The sequence below is a fragment of the Dermacentor andersoni genome, chromosome 1, assembly GCF_023375885.2.
Source record: "Dermacentor andersoni chromosome 1, qqDerAnde1_hic_scaffold, whole genome shotgun sequence".
NCBI lineage: Eukaryota > Metazoa > Arthropoda > Arachnida > Ixodida > Ixodidae > Dermacentor > Dermacentor andersoni.
Window position 1 is genome coordinate 235,108,886 of NC_092814.1, and position 16,504 is coordinate 235,125,389.

General features: G+C 43.8%; 1 protein-coding gene across 1 annotated transcript in view; it reads left to right on the plus strand.

The window, feature by feature from the left end:
• The window catches only part of LOC126547921 (ATP-binding cassette sub-family A member 2-like), a 292,596-nt gene that overhangs the window by 26,978 nt on the left and 249,114 nt on the right, over positions 1 to 16,504 (plus strand). The window contains exons 4-5 of the mRNA XM_050195975.3: positions 9,398 to 9,555; positions 13,927 to 14,048. Of these exons, the coding sequence (XP_050051932.1) occupies positions 9,398 to 9,555; positions 13,927 to 14,048 (280 nt within the window). The remainder of the gene's footprint in view (positions 1 to 9,397; positions 9,556 to 13,926; positions 14,049 to 16,504) is intronic.

Genomic DNA, 16,504 nt, shown 5'->3' on the forward strand with positions numbered 1-16,504 from the left:
AAAATGCCTTCAAAGATCCAACATTGTGCCATCTTATTTGCCTAACCCCTCCCCTCCCCCCCTCCTTAAGACATAAGGGGGGGGGGGGGCTTCTCGTATTCTGCGTTCTTCTCTGAGAATGGCTTCAATCTCCCACTTTTTCTGGGACTGCTTTTGCACACTCTGCTGTATTCACTGTCACCTTAGATGTGCATTCTTCGAAACTCATTTCCAAATAGTAAGCCTTGTGCATGCCACAAACAGCAGCCAACTTCTCGGGCATTTGCTGAATACCTTTAGTCCTGCATTTAATTTTATGACCGCCTGGGCTATGGCTGCTTGAAACACCAGAGCTTGCCGAATAGATGCTTTCAGAGTCGAAGAATACACTGCACAGGTTCTCTCGGTGGCCTAGAAAGCCCAGAGCGCAAGCTTCTTTACTAACAGTATTGTTATGTGGAAGCACAGTAGGAAAACTATTTACAAGGCGTATCTACAAGGTATAGCAAGCACTGGCCAACATGGAAGCAACATAATCTTCTTCGAATAGCACGTAACAGTATTACCGTATTTACTCGATTCTAAGCACCCCTTTTTTTTCATGATCGCGATGCCCAAAGTGAGGGGGGGTGCTTAGATTAAAAAAATCTAGAATGACCCTTCCTCCCCCTTTTCGCTGCGACATCACGACGACACGGGTGCGAGAAATAACATTTTATTTTGCAAACATTCAAAAGAAAAATCTGTGCAGACCGTGAGCCCACCGCTTGTGTCGGATGCTTAGTCACTATCACTGCCACTCACGAGTCTGCGCTGCTTTGCAGTCCGGCTATGCGGCAAGATCGCGCCGCGGACGCCGTTCCACCTTGGGACTCCAACAGCTCCGGCTCGATGACAGAGCGAGCAAGCGTGCTTGGCGGCCTTGGCTACGTGCTCTTCGTAGCAAATAGGGGGGTGCTTAGATTCGTATGCAAACTTTTTTCCCAATTTTTTCGCGAAAATAGAGGGGGGTGCTTAGAATCGGGGGGTGCTTAGAATCGCGAAAATACGGTATTATAACATCATTTCAGGTAAGGCAACTTAATTGTCATGGGCCCCTTTTTGTACATATAATGTTGTATTCCCACCCTTTATGTAATATCCCTATATGGGGTCCTTAATGAAATAAAGTGATGTAAAGTGAATTCGTTTGAGAATTGCTGACTTGAAATAAAAGCAAACCTCAGGATGTCTTGGTTAATAAGGGCAAGAAAAGCGGTGTCCATAATCACTGTAAAAAATAATGATGAGTAAAAGGCAGTGAAAGTACTACTTTCATAATTATGATGTTCTTAATTTGACAGCGCCCTCTTGAACCCTCGTTGAGAACCTAGAAATCTGTGAGCTACCTTTTTAACTTAAAGCATACTGAAAACTTTCGTGTCCCAATACAACACTTTACACGCCAAATATACAAAGCCATGGCTAGTACTACAGCTGCAATATGCTAATGATGATGAATTGAAACTATTCCTCACACAGAAACTGCATGTCCATTTCATTGTGACTCTCAGTACCACTGCATTGAAGTGACTTTGGTTTTAGTTACAGAGACAGTTCACTGAATGTCGCAGAGGTATTTCACATGGCAATAATGATTGTCTGCCCTCCACAAACTGTGCAGGTTTGTTAGACTGCACTGCTCCAGCAGCCCTGAATATGGATACTTCAGTATGATGATGCAGCATATCGTTAGATACGGGGCCTTTTCCTGAGCCTCCTTCAAGTTCACCAGCCCACATCGAATCGCGCCACAGCTAATAAAGGAATGCAGAAGCACATCTACCCCGTTCCCGAGGCGCGGCACGTGCAAACGAGTTGGCGTCCCCCACTTCGTGCGCCGCAGGTGGAGCTATTCACTGCTTGACTCTTCCTGAAAGTGTAGCGGGAGCCTGGCACTGTTCCAGGTAACGTGGGTCCGAGGCAAGACGGCTGTAATGCACCGTGAAGCCCTGGCAGCAATCCCCCCATCCGCCTTTGTGAAGGCAGTTGCAGACCAGGTTGGCAATATCGCAGAGAGAAGTAAGCACTTGGACAATTGGGGCCCAAGGAGCGACCCTTGGCGCCGGGTATGACACAATCACACGCGCGCCTACCATTGGCCGAAAATGACGACATCTGAGCGGGCTCGCCGATTGGCCGAAAATGGCGTCACCTGAGTGGGCTCGCCGATTGGCCGAACGTGACGTGACTTCGAGACACCGAAGGGCTTAAAAGTCAGAGACCGGGAGCAGCAAGAGAACTTTCCTTCATTCATCTGTTTAGAGCTTCTTGCCACGGGCCGCAGTGTCCGAGTTGCTGCCGGCCCGTAATTACTTTATGACTGTTAATTTCTTTGTACTCTCACTGTAAATAATGTAAATAAACCTCCAGTTTTCATCTCAAAGTCCTCAACCTCGGCCAACTCCCGCACCCGACGGCAAGGTCCAAAATGTGGGGCACAGCAATTGGGATTGTCCTCCAAATCCTACATCTGGTTGACAGCGGTGGGATCGTCCTCCAGATCCAACGACTGGTGGCAGCGGTACGGATGAACCTTCGTCCAGAGAGATCTAACAACTGGTGGCAGTGCTACGGATGAACCTTCATCGAGAGAAAGAGCCTTCGTCCAAAGGAGTCCCGAGGAACTTTGAACAGCGAAGAAGAGAGAGCCTTCGTCCAAAGTAGTCCTGAGGAACTGGGAACAGCGAAGCAGAGCGAGCCTTCGACCCAGAGAGTCCTGAGGAACCAGGAAGAGCAGACCGATGAACCAGATGGCAGGGTGTTGCAACCGTAAGTGAGCGTGTGGTTTTTTCTTTTTGATTCGCCAGACTTCAAATGTTGTTTATTTTGATAGTTCTAGGAATCGGGAATTTGTTGGATATTGTGTGTTTGCACAAATTAATTAAGGAAAACAGTTCTAACCACCAGCCGGGGCAGCTGCCATGGATCTTAGAAGGTTGACGAGGTTAGACTTGTTGTTGGTGTGCGACGATTTGGGAGTTGAGGCAGACGAACACATGAAAAAGCCAGCTATCATAAAGGCGATTCAAGATAGTGGCAATGATGATGAAAGCATTAAGATTGCTTGGGAGGTGATACAAGAACCACGGGAGCGTGAGCGTCGGGAACGTAAGCGTGAGAGTCACGAACGTAAGCAAAAGCACGAGAAAGAGAAAGCAGCATTGGAAAAACAGATACAATATTTTCAGCTGTTAAAGGAACAAAGACAACGCCTGTCTGAAAATTCTGTAGGCAGTACAGAGCACAAGAATGAGGAAGTATCTAGCGGATTTTCGCCAAAAGCCGACGAGAAGAGTAGTGCCTGTGGGATTGGCTGCACATTCATAGGTGAAGGGAAAAGGCTAGCTGCTAACGATGCCTTAGTGGCAACAGAGGCCGTTAAAGGCCATAGTGAAAGCGATGAGGTGCTGTGCCAACAGAGCACTGTAGAGACAGCTAGGCCAGCTGTGAATGAATTGGCACAGTCACCGTGCGTGTGCGTCGCAGGTAATGTCAACGAGTTAGTTAACGAAGTACAGAGTACCGCTAACCCGACAGACGCGAGCACCCATGTCGAGATAACTGAGAGTCGGATCTGCGTGCCGAAGTGCAGTGCCAGCTGGACGATGCAGTTGAGGGCGGCTCTCAGGATTGCGAGCTACGTAGCTCAAGAGAAGACAACTGCATTGTTCAGGGATCGGTGCAGCTCTCCGCCAGTCTAGATAGCCAAGAGAGAGTAGATTTAAATGAAAATCGCTCAGACTGTGTGGGTAAGAGACCGATTCGGGCTGACGAGATGTGTACCGGCCAGCATGAGGCGCCAGAGGACGGCATAAAAGGGAATTCCAAGAGAAAGCGCCGCAGAAAGAAGTGCCGTAAAGATTAGAATGCGGTGGCTAATGTAGCGAAGCCATAAACGGCGACGGGCGCGAAGAAAAGAAGGGTGCGGTCGTCGTTGACGATGTTGGTGCATCCTAGATATTCGAGCCACCGGTCAAATAGAAACCGAGAAGCATGTTCTGCACGGACGCGGACAAAGGGCACGGCAGTTAAATTCCTCGTTGTTCCGTCGTTCTTTTCGAAACTCAGCGTGTAGGGCGAGGGAGCGCAAGGTAGCAAGACGAAACGAGGTGATGGGGAGTAGCAACGCGGTCAATCGAGTTCGTGATGAAAGAGGGGCGCCAGGACGCAAATTTGCAGGAGGCTGTAACGTCTTGGAGGAGCTGATAGTGAGTCAGCTCTTTTGTTGTTCCTGGATAGCCAGTGTAGCTTTCAAACCGCGACCACCTCGAGTACGGCTCAAAAGTATGAGTCAGTTGTAAATGCTTGGAACGGGAGGCCAAGAGAGCTTCCGTAGAAGTGCAAGATGTTTTGTTTTATTTTTGAGCACTTGGAAATTTTCCCGATTTGAGTCTAGGATTTCTTTCAATGTGTAAGGTTTGAGCTTTGTTTGTGTTTTTGTTCGAGAAGCTCCGAGATTGGAAAGATGTGTTTTAGGTAAACATTAAGCCTCGCGAGGTGTTAATTAATGAAAATATAGGCTTTCTTTTTTGTGTGTGTGAGTAACCTGAGGGTCAAGGTTATCGGTGAGAGGCCTATCGTAACGCGCGTGTGTATTAGTTAACCTTTTTGTTTTATAAGGTTTTTTTATTTTCTAAGGTTAAGCGTGTAGGTTTTCAGTAAGTGCGTGATTTGCACTGAGAAGCGTTTTTATTTCCATTAGCGCATGTCCTTGTGCGGACGGAGCTAAGCAGATTGTTAATGACTGGATTGCTCATGTGTGTTGAGGGCAGCCGTATTCTGACTTCTCTAGTGAGCGTGCGTGGAACGAGTTATTAGCCGACGCATTTTTTTTAAGGATTCTTACGGAGTGCGTAAGTTACGCAAGTGTAGTTGTTCGTTTAAGGTACATGTCCTGTATGGACTAGCAAAAGACACGTGAGTAAGCGTGATGAAATGTTTGCGTGCGATGCAAGTATGGGTTCGGAATAGGGAACACAAAGCTAGCGCGCTTGTGATTACGTACTTGTAGAGTTGAGCAGACTGTACAGTGGCCCCAATACGTGCGATAAGTACGCCACTGCGATAGATTGGAAACATGCTGTTCGTGTAGTTGGGCCACTTAAGTTATGTTTGGCTGTTTTCATTTTTTGTTTGCAACGACAACGGCCCTTTGTTTTGCAACAACAATGTCACTCTGGCCTTGTCGGCATTCAGGGAGAAATGGATAGCGGTTTGGAAAGGTGGTTGGAACTGCTTTGTCAAAATTGGGGAAATATATGATCAGGGTTCATTTTGACTCAGTAATAGCCTGGCGAGTCAGGGGTGAAGAGCCTGCGCTTACACGTGGTGCAGTGCTGTGTTGTTTTGTTTGTTTGACGTACGTTCTCCAGGGTCCAGGATCCCGAAGTTCGTCAAACGAGGCTCGACACCAGTACCCTGAAGGTTCTTTCAGCGTTCCTCATGGCCAGCAAATTGATCTCACTGGTCATTCCGAACTTCCAAGGCGAGGAGCAGCTGTTAGATACGGGACCTTTTCCTGAGCCTCCTTCGAGTTCACCAGACCACATCGAAACGCGCCACAGCTAATTTAGGAGCGCAGGAGCACATCTACCCCGTTCCCGAGGCGCGGCACGTGCAATTGAGTTGGCGTCCCCCACTTCGTGCACCGCAGGTGAAGCTATTCACTGCTTGACTCTTCCCGAAAGTGTAGCAGGAGCCTGGCACGGTTCCGGGTAACGTGGGTCCCGAGGCAAGACGGCTGTAATGCACCGTGAAGCCCTGGCAGCAATCCCCCCATCCGCCTTTGTGAAGGCAGTTGCAGACCGGGTTGGCAATACCGCAGAAAGAAGTAAGCACTCGGACAATTGGGGCCCAAGGAGGGACCCTCGGCGCCGGGTGTGACACAATCGCACGGGCACCTACCATTGGCTGAAAATGACATCTGAGCGGGCTCGCCGATTGGCCGAAAATGGCGTCACCTGAGTGGGCTTGCCGATTGGCCGAACGTGACGTGACTTTGAGATACCGAAGGGCTTAAAAGCCAGAGACCGGGAGCAGCAAGAGAGCTTTCCTTCATTCATCTGTTTCGAGCTTCTTTCCACGGGCCGCAGCGTCCGAGTTGCTGGCGGCCCGTAATGACTTTATGACTGTTAATTTCTTTGTACTGTCACTGTAAATAATGTAAATAAACCTCCAGTTTTCATCTCAAAGTCCTCCTCAACCTTGGCCAACTCCCGCACCCAACGGCAAGGTCCAAAATGTGGGGGACAGCAATTGGGATTGTCCTCGAACCCAACAACTGGTTGACAGCGGTGGGATCGTCCTCGAACCCCAACAATATGCAATGCAGAGTGTTGTTGTCATACTGTTAATGGCAGGCAATAGGACATGAACAGTTGTGCTGAAACTCTCAAATGTCTGAAAATTGCATCAGGTGTAACGCATGAGTTGTAAACATAGTATTTTACCTGCCACATTCTGTTGCTGTATCCTGCTTACTATTTCGAGGCAAAGCTGCAGCTAATGGGGCACTGAGTGCCTCAATAGTAGTTGCTAACTTCCAAAATTAAGTTTCTGAGTGATAAAATTAAGTGAATGTGGCCAAAACATGTCATTCTACCCTGCGGCCGTCAGTCTTCCTAGTCGTACCTGGTGAGGCTGCTAGGCATATCACCCTGCCCTACTTGCCCACAAGTGTTTCGAATGGGGATTACGTGTGCTTTGAAATTTTCAGTAAAATTTTAAGTAAAATATTGGAGAAACTCCCATTTACCCATGTAAGAATGCATTTATTTCTTATGTACTCGCTTTACATGTGACCTTCTCTAAATAATTAATTTATCCAATAAACATTACAAATGCTTTAACTTGGAAAACACTTTAAATACTATACATAAAATAATTAATAGTTCTAACTATAGAATGTTTGCTTTTCATCAGAATGAATAGAAACAAATAAATGATGTGCAAGCACACTGTACAGAATTTTAACACCTCCCTGTAATGGAGAGATCAGGAAGCATGAATAATAAGGTTACATAAATCACCATAGCAAGAAGCTCACAGGTTCGACTAGACAAAAATAATTGGTTGTACGCTGTAAATGCATTCAAAACAGATGTGATGAATCGCATATGCATAAAAAAAGATGCACAAGAAATGGTACCATCAGTTTGCATGCAGCAAACAATTATTAGGCACACAAGGTAGTTATCAAAAACATTTATGAGGCATGCAGTGCAAACATCGTAAACATCACTGGAAATACATATTCTGTGCCCATAGGAATTAAGGAGAACATTTCAGCATGAATTGAAATCCCTGTCCACTGTTTGCCTAGAAAAGGCAGACAGTGGGACTTTCATTTGTGTGCAATATGAAACTAAATAAAAAATGCAAAACAGCATAAGCATTCCACAAGCAGATGTAGTGCTTCTAAATATCCTGCACCAAGCAGTCTTTGAGCAGACTAATATCCATCTCGTACGCATCGATGAGGTGTCAGTGCAAAAGTTGGGTAGGATGCCGAAAAATGACTGATAACAGTGTTTAAAGCTGCCTAGGTCTTGTGCGGCCTTTTTCTCTGGCACAAAAAGAAAGTGTGCAAATTAAAAAAAAAAATACCATGCGACATTGTGCACATGCCAGTGAAAGCAGCTGTCTGAGACGTAATCCTTGCCATCTAGAACACTGCATCTTGTGTACGTTCAAAGCCAGACCTTCACGTTTTATAAGGACCAAAGATATGTGCCGAAAGCTACTGGTGCATCGGGAAAAGAGTGCCAGTGTTCATTACCAGTCTCTTGAGCTAGGCCCGTATTTGACGACGTTTGTGTTTGAGTGTGCTGGAAACCATGGTGTGTGAATGCTTTATCTATACTCTATCTCACAAGCTGGTTTCAACACTGCCGAAAGTATGATGCGTACACAGGCAATATCCTTGTGCAGCAGTATATAGTTCCGGGTGTAACTGACTGATTATTGGCTACACTAGAGAGTTTTATTTTTGTTCGCTACATGATATGGTACAGCGATACGTGACATGTTAGGACCTTTGTGCATGCACATCGTATACCGAGAATTGCTGTGGTAGTTACCACTGGCTACCGTAATAGTCACGCTAACCATGATAACATGGCAGTGCCCATACAGTGCCAACCACCCACTTCGATCCGAATTCGTGCTTGTTACTGCCTCTTCACCCTGTCTGCAAGAAACAAGTGGCAAAATCCATCATCGCTAAGTTTCATCTCAAGCTTAGGTCAAAGAATTAGGTATGTTCTTCCCTAATTATTGAGATCGGCTGTTTGTTTTCATGCTGCTAGGACTACAGACACGGTGCCAAGCCTCAAAACTGGTTTGATTTCTAGTTGGCAGATGGCGCCACAACATTAGCACTGATGATGTGTTGCCGATGCGGAATACTAGAAAGGTTTAGTTGTTCACTGCATCATTAATTTACTGCCCCACTCTAGCGTGGGATGTGATGACGGTAGCGAGGAAACACCAAGTAGATGCCAAGCAGTCGCTACGCCACAGGTGAGTATTTATGTGGGCATTTGTCCTTACTACTTGCTAAGTAGGCTGCAAGGTAAATGCAGGGAAAGCGCACAGGTGAAGCGAAGCCTCACTGTCGCATGCATGTAAGCAAAGCTTATGGTTATAGTGTCAAAGCATTTTTTGCGTCATTCCAACAACCATGAAGCATTTAACATGATGGCAAGCAGACACTGAGCAGACGACGCGGCGTGAATGAGCACATCTCGAGGGGCATTTGGCCTTCTTATTGGCTAAGAATTCATGTAGCTTCCGCAGTGCTGCAGCCTGCTTGTGAGATGGTGTATAGTGGTATTTTAACATTTTTGTGGGTTTTCTTTTTTGATCAGAGAAACCGACCACACAAGACCTAGCTAGGTTCCTTTAAACACTACTCCTACTCACAAATTAGTGGTATATTTCAGAGTGGTGTATAATACATCAATTTTGTTTGTTTTAGATGTATTATTGGGTGGAATTTACAGAATTGTAATATCGTTTTTCATTTCTGAGTTTAAACAGAGTTGTTAACTTGATACTTTAATTTTTTGATATCTTTAAATGTTCAAGAATTTTTCTAAAAATATTGACGACATAAATAAAAATTTGCTTCTCAGTCATTAGATTTAAAATTGTTCTTTTAACTGCAACAAAGCTAATCAAAATTGGCACAGTGGTTGCTTAAGAAAGTGATTTCTCCATTTCCATGTACTTGGATAAGAGCTTCCGGGCTAAAGCTTACTCTCAATATCGTGTTGAGTAGGTAGGTGTGTTTATCCCAATGTTTGGTGAACGTGTTCAACTGATGAACTGTTGCATGTGTTAACTACTTCATTAATTGATGTTCTTTATTTTTCAGAGTTACTTCATTTCTCGAGCGACTAAAGAATGTCTCGAAGCACCACAACTTTTTTTTACCAGGCTTTACGCTTGGAGACTTAGATCTTATTCCTTCTATCTTCAAGACCATTGTAGAGGATCCCATAGCCTTACATGATTGCTTCACACAGGCCCCAGGTAAAAACCAGTGACTGTCTTTAAATTTTCTTATTTAAAGGTTTCCCATGTTCTTTTCAATTTATCAATGAGTGTATTGAAGTGTCATGGTATAATGGGAAAATTTTCAATCCTAGAAAATTGTGGAATAAGAGTATCAATATTTTTTCTTGTCTCTGTCATAATACTATTTGAAATTGCAGCCTTTATTGGGCATTGTATATAGAGTTGGCTTCTATGCCAGGACTGCACTGCCAGTTACCGTGTACAAATGTGCCACTTGCTGCATCTAGTGGCCAAGTAAATGGCCTAAGGAGGTTCTTGAATTGAATGGCTGAGTTTAAGACAGGAATAGGTGCTACTTATGTTAATTTGCTGATAAGCAACAGTGACATATTAATATGCTTTCTGTCATGGTAATAATTTTGCATAGTAAACTTGTTGTCAATAAATGTAATTGCAAATTTCGTACTAGTGATTACTACACTGGCTTATTTTCTTATCTGCCTTATCTGCATTTGCCATCGTGGCTCAGTGGCTGTGATGTTCCGCTGCTGAACGCAAAGTTGCATGTTCAATTCCTGTATGTACCGTATATACCCTTGTAATGAACTAACTTTTTCCCAAATATACCGAAACAAAGTTGGGGGTGCATTCATTATGAGGAGTAAATTTCATGGGGACATGTTCAAAACGGCAAAAGTTGAAAAGTAAAACGGTAATGATTTGAAACATGCATAAGATAACTTTGCAGTAAAAATACATGTATGCCATTTGTAATCCGTAACTTCACTCCACTTCGGAACCACCAGACCTGCCGTTCAGGTCGCTGGCCGCTTCATCCACATCGTGGTTCCACCATAGAATAAAGAACCAACACGTCAGCTGCACAAAGTCGACGCGGCCTAGGCCAATCACGCATGGTGAATCTGAATGCATGCTGTGCACACTCCCAACAGCGATCAGCAAACTCCAATCGCGCCCCAGCTCATCATCATGGCCACTTCCGGCCATCTGCCATTATCGCATGCATCACGTTGAAGTGTGCACCTGTTTTGGCGAGAACGCTGTGTGCGTCTCTTTCCTCCACCGTCCTGCTCATTGGCATGTCAAAGTTTATCGGTGTCTGATCAGCATTTCTGTTTTGTGAGCAGATAAACTCTGTCCCGCAGCAGGCGCATAACTCGACTTAAGGCCCATCACACACATCAACACCCAAGGCAGGTAGAAAAGCGAGCCACAGACATGCGAATTCGACTCTACGCCCGACTATGACCACTATGCCAATCATGTGCCGGCCACCCCTTCTTCACTTCGACTCTCCCGTGTGCCGCACTCGGACGCACATCCCGCACGCACACTCTTCTATTCCATTAGCATAAATTACATAAACTGCATATGTTGCTGGAGCCGTTTGCATTATTTTCTCTCTCGAATCTGGGAGGGGCCTTTGCGCCAGCACTGGCAGAAAGGATGCATTAAGCATTAAGTGCACTTGCTTTAAACACATGTGCAAGAGTAAAAGAGTGCAAGAGTTTGTAATCTCTCCTAAAAACTACAGCACGGCTGTTCGATCGTGGGACTGCACAGTAGCAAAGTGGGGGGTGCGTTCTTTACGCAAGGAAAAAAGAAAATTAGATTTTTTTAGACTAATTTGGGGGTGCGTTCATTACGTGAGTAAATACGGTGGTCTTTCTCTCTCTTCTTTAATCTTTTTGTCTCCTCTTACCCCTTCCCCAGTGCAGGGAAATGAACTGGATGTTTACCTCCTGTTTAATATTTACGCCGTTCACATCTCATTTATATATATATATCTCTCTCATGTCTGTAGTGGCCTTATTCTTATAAAGTTGCAATGTCCAAATGCCCACCTCCTGAAATTTTGTTGCCCAATACAAAGCCTTATATCATGAATATTAATTCGCGGCCTTCGACTAGATCAGTTCAGTTCAGTTTCAGTTTATTCTTCATTCAAAAAACAATGAGTAAATAACAAAAATTATGCAGACGAGGTTCCCGAAGTCAATGACTGCAATGATCACCTTTCATAACTCAGGAGTAGCTTTGCATTATGAAAACTGCATGAGGTATTATTTTATTCTGTGCGTCAACATCACTCGAACATGACCTGTAGTTGCCACTTTTGTGTGGAATATTGAATCGTGACTGTGGGCACTGCTGCGTTGTGGCAAGAGCAGTCATCATGTCATGGCAAAATATCAACTGTGAAGCCACACAGTTTGGATGTTTAATTTCTTTTGTTTAGGAGCATTGCTCCATTGGTTGGTTAATACTTATCAACAGCATTAGCAACAGCAAGTTGTCTCTGGCAAATTTGAATGTTTATGGTAAGGATGTGGATAGTATTAACATGCAACCAAGCTGTTATACTCCTCTGGTTAGAGTGCTTGCTTACGAAGTAGTGAAGAGCAGATAGTGGTTTCGACAAAAATAAACTTTTCTGTGCACCCCGAATATTGCATGTTACAGTCATCATTCTTGAAATGGGATTTTTGTGTGCAAAATAGGATTTGTAAAGCCTTCAAGAATATCTTCTATGAGAATAATGATGATGACAGAACATTTATTTAGAAAGGATTGCACTTTGACCTACTATTTGGAAGAAATAAGGGGTGGGGGTATATTGAAGAGGGAATTTGCTATCAGTAATGGTATCTACAACTGGTACACTAGTCCCAACTTCCTGGCCAAATTTGAGAGAGTCATAGTTAGGGATTGGAGCTTTTTTTTTTATTGATAAATGTTGAAAACTACCTACTGATTCCATTTTTAGAAATTTGGTTGAAACCGAAAAGTGCCGTATTCAGGAATTCGTCCTGGCTAGTCACACTGGGTCTACACAATGTGACTGGACCTTCCCAAGTGGGTTGGGTGCTTGTACAACGGCTCCTGCGCATGTGGGGATGAGAGTGGGGGTTTTGGACAAGCAGGCTTTCTTTTTGCCAGCCTCGCCTGAATACTGGGGGCTTCGCTAACCTTGTCATGACAAAGGGGATTGAATAGGGGAGCTTTGTGCTGCATCCATTCCTGCCCCGCTCTTCCTGAGTGTCCTCGTCAGCTTATGCCTTTGGCTGTGAAAAAAGCGAAGGGGATTTGGTCATGGGGTAAAAAGTGAGGCTTTTCAAGCATGAGCCATCATCAGTGCATGCCAGCTTGTGGATGCAAATAATCAATTCATTAGTTCAATAATTAATTTGCCTTGCTTCCTTTATGACAATAAAGCTTTCTCATTTTGCTGTTTCTTTGGCAATATAAATATGTGTGAGCAGTTTTTCAAATTGCTGAAAAGGCAGTACTGTAAAAAAGTAAGTACTGAATTTCCTGAGGAAAATAAATGCCGATAAATGCTTGCCAAATTTTGCAAAAATAGATGCTGAAAAATCCAATCCCTAGTCATAGGCTATATTATAGTCCTATAGACTGCCCGCCAGCCAAATACACTCTTCGTAGCCAGTGGTCCCTTCCTGCTGAAAGGGTATTTTGCATGCCATACTTGCGCTTGAAGGCATATTGCAGGGAAGATATTAAGGTATCATTTTTTGTTTCATTGCATAATTCTATAGAGAGTAGAGCCAGTCAGTGGCACAACTATAGGGGTCGTACAAATGGCTATATAAGCCTATTCATTAGCTTTGTGACCCTTTCGTTGTCTAATCGGAGAGAAATGTACTCACTCGTGCCGAAACCCTTGCCTCACCCTAGCGTGTCCTCATCAATGAGCTGGTTTCGGCTTGAAAAATGCCATTACCAACCAACAACTACAGAATGCAGCTGGTGGGGCAAAGAAGCTATCGCTTAAATGTTTCAGTTCGACGCTGCACCTAGAAGGCTTACCTTTTGGGTTTCTCACCATCGGTTAAGAGCTCTTAACTAGTCTTAAATTATTGAAACACTCGTAATATTGCAGTCCTTTAATATTACAGAAGCAAAGCTGACAATTTTGTGCTAGTAACTACTATCTGGTAAACTTCAGATATGTCTTGATGCCGACAGAGAACTGAGACAAGTGTCTGTACCTGACCGCAGCCAATAACGAAAGCTTGTGGGACAAATAAATTCTCAATTTGAAGCATGTGGGGAAAATAATTTTTCTCTCAGCAAGTTTTTTCATGAAAGTGGGTGTAGGGTATATAGGCTATAGTGGTGAGTTGCTGATTTGACCTAATAGTGCTGTTGACATAAAAAAAAAATCCATTTAATTATTGAAATATAGCCTGCTTCAGTACTAGGAATATAATTACTTCAGGTGTGTAATGTCTTCACCCTGCATGCACAAGATGCTACTTTCTGAATATTATTAGTTCAGATTATTACATGTTACTGTTGTATCCACTGTGTGCAGGCTCTTATGTTTTGTGTTCTCTTTCACAGCCATGAGGGTAGACTACTTCCTAAAGGACCCCGATGAGCTTAAGGAATTTTTATCTACCAATTTATCACTGCCAAGTCAAGATCTGGATGTTCTGTTTAATTCTTCTCTTGATATGAAACAAGTAAGTTGTTCTGTTTGATGTTAACACAGCATTACATCTTTGTGGACATCTTTTTTCTCCCTAATTTCTGTTCTCACTTTCACTTTGCTATTGTTATATTAATCGACAAGAAAGCGTGTGGTAGTTCAGGCTTACCTGCACTTACTATCTGTGGGACAAATGTCTCTTTAAAAATCATTTTATTGACACTGGTGATGACCTTCATGTAACATAAATAGGGTTCAGTATTTTGGTTTTTATTTTCCCTATATTTGGCATAACTTTCCAGTTCTTATTCTCCCTATATTCAGAACATACATTTTAGTTTTTATTTTCACCATTCTTTTTTTTTTTTTTCAGTGTAGTATATATTATCATGCATGCATTGTGAGAGCAAAGTTCAACGACCACCAATTATGTTCATCACTGTAGTGGTTTGAGTGTCTTATTTTTTTGGCACAAGTTCACGTAATAAAAAGTTAGATTTTTGACTTAGTTTTGGCACTAGTCCTTCACTGTCGCTACTACGTGACAGTATTTTTCTAGATGACCTTTCACCAGCTTTTTTTGCTGTAAAATATTTTATGTCAATCATGCCTTTTGTGTGTGAATATTTAATTTGGTAATTCACGCTGTGATGTGTTGTATGACTGCACATCCTGCTAAACACTGTAGTTACATACAATACACAAAATAAAGTTTTTGAGAACGAGTCGATAGTAAGGGCACAGTGTCATACAACAGTGTGACTACGCAATAAATAAGAGAGTGTATTTGTTATGCGAGCACAAACAGAGTGAAACTTTATTTGTAGCATTATGTGTGTACATATTGTGTATGTAGCATGTCACATTTTTGTCTATATATGGATAATTGAATTCCTATAGTGCACAATGGGGCAGGGATAGTTGGGAACTATTGCTCGTCAAGGGCAGAAAGGGGATAGGCGAGCATTCTAGTAAACATGCACTAAGCGGCAGGTGTGATCTCCAAGTGCAATGTGTTGACATTAAATCAGTCATCCCACGTTTCAAAGAGTGAGACTAACAGGGAATAAAATTATTGTGATCCGTTTAAAGGAATACTGATGTGAAAATCTAGTGTCCCACTTTTTTTTGCTTTTTTAGGTACCACTTGACTGCATAATTACAGTATGAAACCTTAATTTCTTGAGAACGCCATAAATAATTACTGTACATTTTATTCGACCTGTTCAAAAAAGCATGCCAAGTGCAGTGCTTCTTTGGACATGAAAAAGGAGGCCATTCACACCACCAAGTGGTGGTGGTGGTCATGTGATATCAGAAGCAGGTCAAGAGCATGCCAGTAAGCCAGATGCGGTGGTTGAAGACCATGCAATGACCATGTTGATGAAAGCTGCCGAATTGGCCCTTATGATTGTGCACTTCTCTCGGCCGTGGTGCTGCACTGCTAAGCACGAGGTCACGGGATCAAATCCCGGCCATGGCGGCTGCATTTTGATGGGGGCGAAGTGCAAAAACACTCCTGTACTTAGATTTAGGTTTGCATTAGAACCCCAGGTGGTCAAAACTATTCCGGAGTCCCGCACTGCGGCATGCCTCATAATCAGATCATGGTTTTGGGACGTAGAGCCCCATAATTTAATTAATTTGAACGAATAGTTACGTTGCCTTTTAATGCGACCAGTTAAAAGATGTGTGGCAAGTGCAATGCAACTCTGGATGTGAAACAGGAGGCAGTACACATCACCGAAAAAGGAGGTTGTTTTCATGTGGTACCACCCACCACTGATGTGTGCAGCCACATTATGTTAGTTCCACCGAAACCCGAGTCCATTCATTAAGTACTTGACAGAATAAGGGGAGAGGAGGTTTCTCTTTTCCAGAAAAGCGACTGTAGAAGATGAGGCTTAAAGGGCCCCTCAACAGGCCACACAGCAAACTTTGGTTATACGTTGGAAGTTGTTACGTGTTCTCTAGGGAGTGTTCTGCCAAAAAAATTTATCATATTGGCCCATTAATAGCGAAGAGCCAAGATAGAAATATTTCAGTGCCATGAACCCATGATTTCAGGAGGCGAGCTCCACTGCCAAGTGAGACACTCTCTTCACTTGCCCCGTCTAGCTTCTGCAAGCGAAATTCCTTCCCTGCATTCTCCCATACCGGACTTCGAAAATCGTGTGACACATAATGTCATGTGCCCCGCCTTCATTTTTTTTCTCCTTGCTTTTTCGGCAGCGCAGCGCACTTCCACTGACGGCGTCATGCGCGAGCAGTTGCGATTGTCTCGTTTCACGCAGCGCACAGTTTCGCGCTGTGCATGAGGACACCTGACTAGTGGTATAAGTCTGTGCTACACAAATGCTGAGGCAGACACAAGCAGATCACAGAGCATGATCCCGCACTGGAACACGGTATTAAATGACATAGTTCCGGTGTATGCACGCACGACTCCACGACATGGGAACAAGCAGATGAAACGGAAGTATATCTCTC